This window comes from Strongylocentrotus purpuratus, unplaced genomic scaffold (assembly GCF_000002235.5).
Source record: "Strongylocentrotus purpuratus isolate Spur 01 unplaced genomic scaffold, Spur_5.0 spur5_scaffold_20, whole genome shotgun sequence".
NCBI lineage: Eukaryota > Metazoa > Echinodermata > Echinoidea > Camarodonta > Strongylocentrotidae > Strongylocentrotus > Strongylocentrotus purpuratus.
The window spans coordinates 30,951,356-30,962,423 of NW_022145606.1; the positions used below are offsets into that span (position 1 = coordinate 30,951,356).

At 38.6% G+C, this 11,068-nt stretch overlaps 1 protein-coding gene across 1 annotated transcript; it reads left to right on the forward strand.

The window, feature by feature from the left end:
* Positions 1-592: 592 nt before the first annotated feature.
* On the forward strand, positions 593-10,350 carry LOC576100 (carboxypeptidase A2). The gene is made up of 5 exons (XM_030993845.1): positions 593-631; positions 6,132-6,239; positions 8,161-8,271; positions 9,355-9,445; positions 10,130-10,350. Exons 1-5 carry the CDS (start codon positions 593-595, stop codon positions 10,348-10,350), a joined length of 570 nt encoding a protein of 189 aa, XP_030849705.1.
* The last annotated feature ends 718 nt before the right edge of the window (positions 10,351-11,068 follow it).

Genomic DNA, 11,068 nt, shown 5'->3' on the forward strand with positions numbered 1-11,068 from the left:
AGAAAACCCCATAAATATATAAACTTTTATCAGACCAGCCCATTTCCTTTCGTAACTACACTTGACCTGTAACTATCAGATGGCGGCCATTTTGGATTTGACCAATATAACCAGTATGGTAGCCCCAAGGAGACCTCAAATCGATGAAAGAACATCATAATCAGATTCTCTGACCCCCAAAACCCCATAAATATATAAACTATTATCATACAAGCGCTTTTCCTTTTGGAACTACGCTTGACCATTAACTCAGATGGCGGCCATTTTGGATTTGCCCAATATGGCATACCCAGAGGGCACCCTTCTTGGCGTCCGGCAGAAATCGTAAAAGTATGGTAATTTTATAATCTACCTCTGGGCCAAATGTGATGCTTTTACAAGAATCTGCACCAAAAAAACCCTTTTTAGCCCTAACAGCTCTCATCAGTGGCGGTTCCAGGATTTTTCAAGGGGGTGGGGTCGAAGGCAACGGGTGAGCGAAGCACACTGCAATCGCCTGTAAACGCTAGCCCTACTGGATTTGGTCAAGAGGCAGACCACAGACACAGAGCATTTTTACTTCTTATTTTACTTCTTAATGGATCCGTACAACATGGCAGAGTTGGGGGGCCTGGCAGAGTCCTCGCTGGGGGTTCCGGAGCAAAGGCCCAGGATGCTCTCGAGTTTGGCAATTCAGAGCATCTAGATCGCCGTCGTGAGCGATAAAACTTATAATCCACCCCTTTAAATTAAATTGCAGTGCCCCTATTATGTGCTCTTTTTAAAGAATACAAAAAAGCCCTCATATTAGGCATTCCATTTCATTCAGAAGTAGATTACGACCTTAATACTGGGAACAACATAATTATGGGATGATGCCCACATAATTGAGTTTGAAACGCACTTCTGGTCAACAATGGTAGATGAATCTGTCTCCATAAAAAAGATTAATCTTTCACTGAATAGGGATAGTTACATTTCTTCGCTCCAGTGATCTCGAGGCAGCAGGCAGCAACAATTTGTGTAAACAATAAAAGGTCCACTTCAACCATTTGAACACAACACAAGGTTCCGAGCATTTACAGATATTAAACACATTTATTGGTATTTTTTTTTTGCAATTTGCTTTTGAATATGAGAGCAGAAATCAGCGCAGCAAGCGTGAAAATATGACTTCAATATTTGTTTCTTTCTTTACACGTTCCAATATACTGTTTAAGAATCATACTTTGCAGTTAGGTGTGATGGTCTGAGTATGGGAGACACTCGTCAGATTCCATGTGCAAAAGGCCACAATTCGCTGACACCAGACTTGGTGGATAAAAATCATTAACGTGTTCACAGGTATAAGATATGCACACAGCGTACCCGCATGCTAATCGAGAAATACCCCCCTCGACTCTCGGAGATCTCCGGTGAGGGCAAAGGGAGAAAATGAATTTACCAATGATCTATAAAATGTGCAATATTTATTTGATCATTAACAGAAACACAATTCTAGGCCACGAACTTTTCGAAGCGTGACCAGATTCAAAGTATGCTTAAATGGGGGCATTGGTGTATGTAGAAAAACAGGATTAAGATCCCACGCAACGCTTCGAAATGTAAAATAAGAATAAGAAAAATAAAGTTGAGATTCGACCTTTACGTCTAGACGGTGCTTAATGCATTTCGTATAGGTATTTACTTCCATCTCAGAGTGATTATAGACGTTATTTTTAAGGATAATACAGTTTAAGCTTAATGCTTCAAAACAAATCGACCAAGCTGTTTATTTCTTTACTCATGGTCTGTTTCTACTGTTTATCTATTTGCATTGCCAACCCTCGAAAACGAATTCAGTTGCATTTCACAGAGGAAAGTTTGCATAGGAGAACTATATAAATATATCTCTCTCTCTATCTCTCTCGCTCTCTCTCTCTCTCTCTCTCTCTCTCGTTTATACGAATTATTTATTGGGCTTATTTTGCTTTCTAATGGATCCGTACAATATGGCACAGCTTGAGGGGTCTGGCAGAGCCCCTGCCGGGGGTTCCGCGGCGGAGCCCCAGGATGCTCTCGGGTTTATTTGACTTACAAGAGAAAGTGTCTCTAAGAGAGAAAGAGAGGTTATTTCTTAAATGAAAATAACGAAAGGACTCTTGAATTCAAATAGCCCTTTCATATCATTTTATAAATAAACTCTTATACACCCCTTGATATTTAAATTGCACTGCTCCTACTGTGTGCTTTTTTCACACTCTCCCTGATCTATAAAAGGTGTTTTCTTTATTTGATCATCAACAGGAATACAATTCTAGGCCACGAACTTTTCGAAGCGTGACCAGATGCAAAGTATGCTTAATGGGGGCATTGGTGTAGAAAAACAGGATTAAGATCACACGCAACGCTTCGAAATGTAAAAAAAGAATGAGAAAAAAAATGATGATTCGACCTTTATGTCTAAACGTTGCTTAATGCATTTCGTATAGGTATTATCTTTCATCTAATGCAGAGTGATTATAAACGTCATTATATGGATAATAAAGATAAAGCTGTCCGGGTCTTTGAATTATAATAATGCTTCAAAACCAACCGGTCAAGCTATTTATTTCTTAATTTAGGATCTGTTTCTACTGTTTATTCTATTTTCATTGTCAACCCTCGAAAACGAATTTATCATGTATTTCACGGAGGATGCTTAAAACTATCTAATACCTGGGGGAAATTATTGTTGAGCAATTAAGATAAACTCCAGTACTGGTAAAAAAAAAAAAATAATTCTCACAGAATCAAACGAAACTTACACCGAATGTTCAAGATTACAAATAAATGACATGTGCCAAGCAATTTTGGAAGAAAATGTATACTGGCTGAGTAATGAGCATAGAAAGACAAGGAAACCAAGGTAGTACTAGCCCCGACACCATGTGTGTTGTCCCATATATAGCTTTCTATGTGAGTGCTTGTTACTTTACGAAGACTCGGTCAAATTTATTATGATTTTGATGACTCCAGAACCTTGCAGTGCACACCAATACTTACATGCTACATGATCAACTGTTTCTGATCCTTTCCATACCTTTTCTTTCACAATGCAATCGCATTACCAGTACTAAAGTTTATCTTTAAGTAAGGCAGCCAAAATTTAGGATTTTCGCTTAATATTGTAAGAGAACTCTTTTTGTTTCTTCTTTTTTGGTCCAATTTTAGAGGGATTTTTTTAGCGGCGACTCAGCCAGCCGGTGAATAAGCGAAAGGGGAGGGGGGGGGGGGGGGGGGGGGGGGGGGGGGGGGGGGGGGGGGGGGGTAGGGGTAAGAGCACTATTTTTTTTCACAATTCGTGAGATTAAAAAAAAACAAACTTTGTTTTGTTGTTGTGGTCAGGGGGTGGGGAGGCCGCCCCCCCCCCCCCCCCCGTGGATCCGCGCCTAGACTTACACCACGAGGAATATACTCCTCGTGATCCGAATCCCCCTCTATGAGAAATTTGATGATTTTATCACGTAAGGGGGACTCGGACTACGAGGAATATATAAACAGTTTTATAGTGTTTAGAGTCATATTATTTGATCATATTGAAGTTAATACCTAGAGGTGTTAAACGAATTTTGCTGTAATAGTTTATCACTCACATCAAAAGAATCTGACTAAAAACACTATAAAACTGTTTATATATTCCTCGTGGTGCGAGTCCCCCTTGCGTGTTAAGATCATCAAATATCCCATAAGATGGGACTTACTCCACGAGGAATATACTCCTGGTTGATTGATTGATTAATTGATTTTTATTCACTATGCTTCCAACATACAACAATATACAAGAATAACAGATCAAAATTAAGTCAGCTTGAACAGGATAGCCCACGAAAGCTCGAGAGCTATTTTCAGTGGGGTCCCCGACAGTCATGTACACAATTAATGAGTTAAAGTAGTAATATTTACAGACAGATATGAAGCAAAAACTTATTAAAGATGCTATGTCCCTTTTGCAGCCAACAACAAAATCTGTAGAACTTTGCAGGAATTATGAATATGTTATGTATGTCCTACATGTGAAATTTATACGTTAGCAGTGTCCTAATATTCAAATTATGCAAGGAAACCCGTTTACTTGCTAGACTTTACTTAGTCCAGAATCTGCACGGTCCTTTATAATTTCCCTACACACTCAATTCAAGCCGTCGAAGATGGCGTTATCAACAAACTCATAATATGCTCACCAGTTTTTCGCCGGGCTTCCTAATTTAATGATCACGCCATCATCGGCTGGTAGCAAGTAAGTAGGGAGAGGTAGCGTTGGTGTGGTGGAGATAAAAAATAAATAGGCCAGATTCTGGACTAGACTTCACTGTCAGACACTATTGAGTGACTGACTTGCATTTTTCATCTTTGGTAATAACATACACAAAATGAGCTGTAAAGGATACATGAGCATTTGTCTGCATCAATAACCCACTTCTTGTAATGGCCAAAATTAAACTAATTGAATCTTTTCGCAGCATAAAACGTACGACCATTCGGTACAATGGTCTGAAAAATCAAACTATTACTATCGATTCGACAACTAATAGTTGTTAATTTCCCACTTAAAGACATTTTCAAACCCCCTTTTTTGTAGGGAAGTTCTTAATTAGTATTGTCTTTCAAATGCCGTTGGAATTTAACCTTTTCATTTTTGGCCTGCAAATGGGACATATTACCTTTAAAGATGATAACATCATGACTGTTTTTATTTCTAGGTTTGCCCTAGCAAGTAGACACGCCATAGCCATGCCGTAGAGCGGTTCTATGGCGAACATACGTCGGGTGTACGGTAGCCTTGCGTTTTATATACTCCAGGGGTAAAGCGGTAGCATCAGTTTGGCCGCACAATCGCCGTATTGTCCCCCTTCGGCCGTCTTGCGGCTACCTTGCGTCTGTCTTAGTATTTTTCAACGAGCTACGGCCGCCGCCTAAGGCGACCGTGCGTCATCACTTCAAAGGCCGTACGGCAGTCGCATATTTTTCTGTCTCAACAATTAAAAATACGCCGTGCGGCTACCCTCACATAATATGTGACCACTACCGTATGTGACCGTGGGAATGATGTGGCGGTCCTATAATTGCTATTGACCGTAGCTATTTCAGACCGCACGGTCGCCGCGGCAAACAGTGAAGGACGAACGCACGCACACATGTTCACGTAGCCCTATGTACATTACGCAGAGCGTACGAGTGAACGGGCGAGTTTATGTTCATGTGACCTATGACACGTTGACGTCATTCGACTCAAGTGGCTATTTACGAACTCGCTTATTGAAGACAAAATATGTATTTATTTCTCTCTCTCTCTCTCTCTCTCTCCTCTCATCTTCTCTCCTTTCCTCTTATATCCACTCTTTCTCCCTATCTCTTCCTTCTCCTCTCATCCTCTCATCCTCTATGTCTCTCTCTCTCTCTCTCTCTCTTTCTCTCCCCCTCTCCCTCCACTCATCTCCCCTTTATCTCTCTCTCTCTCACACACTCTCTCTCTCTCTCTCTCCCTCGCTCCCTTTCTCATCTTACCCCCTCTCTCCTCTTACCCCCTCTCTCTCCTTCTCTCTCTCCTCTCTCCCTTCCTCTTGCAGACTATGGTAACTTTGATTGGTTACTGTTAAATATACTATGTCCTTTTTGCATCCAACATCAAATTATGTAGAACTTTGCAGCAATTATGAATATGTCATGTTTGTCCTATCTGTGAAATATAAACGTTGGCAGTGTCCTAATATTTAAAGTATGCAAGGAAACCCGTTTACTTGCTAGGCTTCACTGTCAGACGCTATTGATTGACTGACTGTCTTTTTTTCTTTTTTTGTAATAGCATACATAAAATGAGCTGTGAATGGTACATGAGCATTTGTCAATAACCTACTTCTTGTAATGGCAAAAATTAAACTGATAGAATCTTTGCGCAGCATAAAACGTACTACCATTTGGTACTATGGTCTGAAAATCTGACTATTACTTACTATGGCTCTGATCTATATAGCTCTTAAGTCGATCTGACAACTAATAGCCATTATTTTCCAACTATACAGACATTTTCAACCCCCCCCCTATTTTTTGTTAGTGAAGTTCTCAATAAATATTTTCTTCCCAAATGCTGTTTTTTAATTTGACGAATTGTTTTTCTTAATCTCTCCATCAAGCTTGGTGCACCCGGTAACCAGGGCAACAAGCCTATAGCCTACATCCAAGGTGGTATCCATGCCCGGGAGTGGGTCAGCCAAGCTACCATGATGGGACTCGTCAAACAGGTAATTTACAGATTAAAACCTACAATACGAAACTATATTATCCTATTTTAACATTTAATGTGAGGCGCGATGGCTCAGTGGTAGAGCAGTGGTCTCGTAACTGGGACAGGTCCCGGGTTCGAAACTAAGTCCATGGGCTAGTGCCCTCTGGTAAGGCATTAATCCTCGTTACCAGGTCCCTCGGAGAGGACTTCGAGCCGTCGGTCCCCTGGTTGCTTACAAACAACCATACACATGCATTCTTAGCAATCAGGTAAATCAAACCAACCAACCAAAAATATATATATATATATATATATTAAAATAGATTGTGGGATCCTAACCAATCTGCATATAGATCCCATCATAGTACTGAAAGCGCACTTATCAAAGTAAAAAATGATATTCTGTCTGCTATGGATAAAGGTCGAGTGGTTTTATTGTTGTCATTATATCTGTCAGCAGCCTTCGATACTATTGACCGTCATATTTTAATATGTCGGTTATCAACAAGGCTAGGAATTGAGGGTGCAGCTCTGAGATGGTTTAGGTCATATTGTGAAGACTGGTCCACGTGTGTTGAAATTAGAGGGAAACAGTCACTAGTTGCTTCTAACAAAGTAGGTCTCCCTCAAGGATCCGTATTTGGACCCATAGGATAAACAATATATACTTTGTCTGTCCCAGACATCGCTAGACATTATAAGGTTTCATATCACACTTATGCTGATGATACACAGTTGTATGTTACATTTGACCCTAAGCAACCTAATGGCTTAGATACTGCATTGAAAACTCTTTCAGATTGTGTCACAGATATAAGTATGTGGATGGGAAGGAGTAAGCTTAAACTAAATGAGGAAAAGACAGAGTTTTTGGTAATCGGCTCCAAACACAACTTGGGAAACGTTAATGATGTTAATCTTACATTTGGAAACACCCAGATTGCATCATCTACATCGGTCAAGAACCTTGATGTAATTGTTGATTACAACATGTCCATGTCTAACCAAATAGACCAGCTTTGTAAATCTGTACGATTTCAGTTGAAGAGTATATCACAGATTAGGAAGTATGTATCTGAAGATGCATGTCATCATGTGATCCGCAGCCATGTATTTTAGTGACTGTCCTGAGTTGTATCGACCTGTGCGTACAAACCTTCGCTCCAATGCAGACCCATTTCGATTGACTTTCCACGTGGCTCGTAGTAAGGCAGGAGATCGCACATTCACTGTTGCAGCAGCTAAGGAGTGGAATAAACTTCCCTCCAGTATAAAAGCTGCTCCATCAGTGGATGTTTTTAAGAAACTCCTTAAAACCTTCTTATTTCCTACTTGATTCGCTATTATTTTTTGTTTTATCAATGTTATGTTAAGATGTGTGGTTATATTGTTATATTGCATATTATTGTACGCGCTGTAATATAGTGTACTATGAATAGCGTAGCTAAATGCCTAATAATAATAATAATAATAATAATAATAATAACAATAATAATAATATGAATTATTGATGACCGAGATTCAAAATGTTTTTTTTTCTATTTGCCCCCCCCCCCCCCCCACCCCACAAGGTCTTCAACATGACGCCAATGGTCATATGAGCATAAAATGTCAATGATGTGAAAAATAAAAAGGCGACTTCTCTTGGTCTCTTGCATTAAGTCATATAATATAACGTTTATTTTAAATCTTAAACAATTGGATTTAAAAGAGGACCTAGAAAAATGAATTTAATTCAACTTACTTGCCGTTGACATAATAATTACGTTACATAGTAAAAAACATAATAATGATTTTTTACAACATTTTTCGATGTCTTATTACAGTGTATTTAATACAAGAGCTGATAAGCTGTAAACTATTGAAATAACACCAATCATTTTCTTTTTCTTTTTGTCTTTTTAGTTTGACTTTCCTTGCTCATTGATCTCTCACAGCTTATCGATGGGTACAACACAAATGATAAAGTAAAAGCAATGTTGGATACCTTTGACTGGTATATTGTACCTGTATTAAACCCCGACGGATACTCATACACATGGACAAACGTAAGTCTAATAATCTTATTCATTTTTTTTTAAATCCATAATCGTAATCCTTATCATGAAATTTCTATTCCGACAATCTTCTTGTTCTTCTCTCTTATTTCACCTTTCTTCTTCTTCTTTTTTTTTTCTTCTTCTTCTTCTTCTTCTTCTCTTTTATTTCTTTATTTGTCCTGCTTATATAAAACCTATATTTTTTTAAGGGTTTTCAGTTTATTTTTTTACCTGTTGACTTTATAGTCTATTTCTCCTATTTTCGATGTCTATTCCTCGTATTCTAACTTGATTCAATTATAACCCTCGTATTGTAAGTCTATATTATCAGTTTGTGCATCTTATTCTGATTTTACTGATTATTTAGTCTCGCTGATGTCTCATAGGCCTATGATTTTAATATTTTTCACCGTTCTTAACATGTGACTTATTTCTGTTTAAAGTCATTTCTAGTCCCTGAATATCCCAGCAATTAAATTTCGCCCTCATAATGATATTATCGTCCCGTTCGTTTTACCTAATGACAAGTTCAATTGAAGCACTAATAAACTTTTGCAGACATATAATGCAGAATATGACCATTAATGCATTTATGTGAAGTATTTGCATTGAACTCGAGATCCAAATTAGCTCTTTGCCTACATCCATAACATTTGGCGGACATACGTGTATGTAATTTCATTCATATCGCTACAGGGTCTTTGCCCTTAAAATCAGATACGGCACCTTATAAGCAGAAATATTCGTCTCTCTTTTTCTCTTTTTTCTCTCTCTCTCTATTTCTCTCTCTTTCTTCCACTCCCTCCCTCTCTCTCTCTCTCTCTCTCTCTCTCTTGTTTCTAATTTTCTTTGTTCATACTCTTTCTCTCTCTTTCTATCTCTCATTATTTCTCTCTCTCTCTCTCCCTCTCTTTCTCTAACTCTCTCGATCACTCTTTCGAATTTTCAATTTCTCTCCTCCTCTCCGCCTCTTTCTTCTTCTTTTATTCAACTCTCCTCATACTTTATATCACCTTTTTCTCTCCCATCCTCTCTCTATTTCTTCTTAAACGTTTTTCTTTTTCTTTTTACTTTCACTGTTCAAAACTGCAGGACCGTATGTGGCGTAAAAACAGACGCACGGCTGACGGAAACGTTTGCACAGGAATCGACCTCAACAGAAATTATGCCTATGAATGGGGAGGTAAGTTCAAGAGATGTTTCATGGGAAATGTTGCGAACGAGGCGTTTTTCGATTGCACTATTACCTGTGCTAATCGAGCCTCTGAGTGTAACTACTGCGTACACATGCACTTATTTCATAGCAAAGTTTGCACTATTTATTTAGCATTCAATTTCTGAACGATATCACTCTGATCAAAAGCGCATCGGTGACGGCACCCGTCTTTGACGCATTCCTACGTCAGCGATCAAGCCTCGTGTGCAATGAGCCTTTTATTGCATGATGCCCATGAAGGATATTCTGGCATATGAAAACATATGACAGGCCGAGGCGCAGCCCCAGGCCACCGACGCAACCCCTTGACGCAGGGGTGAAATTTAATACAGCTACCGAAGGTTTTGGGGCTTGTCTCGAGAAAAAAAGTACCCCACCAATCATTTATTTGTTTATGAATTTCAAATCATACTTGCAAAAGTGGCGTTTCTACCTCGGCTGCCATTAAGTCAAATAAAATGTCATTAGTATGCATTTAATCATGTTTAATTTATTTGATTGAATTGGATATAGGCCTAGATGAGTCAAACTGAATCAAACTGAATTGTATTAAGGAATTCAAATGGTTAATTTTGGGAATTCAGTTCAACTGAGTTAAAACTGAACTGAATTGAATGAAGTGAGTTTGAAATCTTGTTGTCTATCCCTCAGGTGATGAAGCTAGCCCAGTGAGCTGCAGTGAGACCTACCGGGGTCCTAGACCACTCTCGGAGCCCGAGCACCGGGGTGTAACCAGCTTTCTTCTTGAAAACAACAAACCAATGGTGTTCATCTCTTCTTGGATGTTCACAGCTACGGACAGTACTGGCTCTACCCATGTGGCTACACGGGCTCGAAAACTGTCCCCCTGCCCGATAGACGCGATCTGGTAGATAACAATTTAATTCTTCCTTTGATTTCTTAGTATTTTGTGTTTTGTATTTGTCACCAAAACTTTTCAAAGTTACTTAGAATTTGATGAAAATATTTATATTTATATATACAGTGCGTCCCAGAAAAAACGAAACCGAAAATTATTGATGTTTTATCATAACTTAATCACATTTATAATTATTGATAAATGACACATATTTGGAAAGCTTAGATCCGCCTCTATATTTTGATATAACTCATATAATACATATTTCACGCATGAGTGATTAAAATAAATTTGAAGAGAGGAAACCAAAACGTAATTTGGCGGACGGTATCTGAATTTCAAGGAGAAAATCACATTTTTAAAAGGTTGAGTGTCTGCCCTTTCATATAACACCTCAATCAGGACAAAATTAGCAAGGAATGACAAAGTTCTGTTTATTTAAAGTAGTGCTTGCATATCCATAATTTTATCAAACGAATTCGTTTTCACTGGGTGCCTACCGTAGCAACAAACAGAGTTGACAAACGACTTAACTCCATTTCGTTGACAATCAGCCGTAGACAAAATTCACATATTCACATAATATGACTATATACAGTTGAAAAAATAATTATATTTGCTTCTGCACTAACTATCTATCACATTTCTTTCCTATATTTTCGCTTTCTTCCATTATGTTTGTTTTTGTTCCCATGCATACTCATTATGTCTGTGTGTCTGTCTCTCTTTCT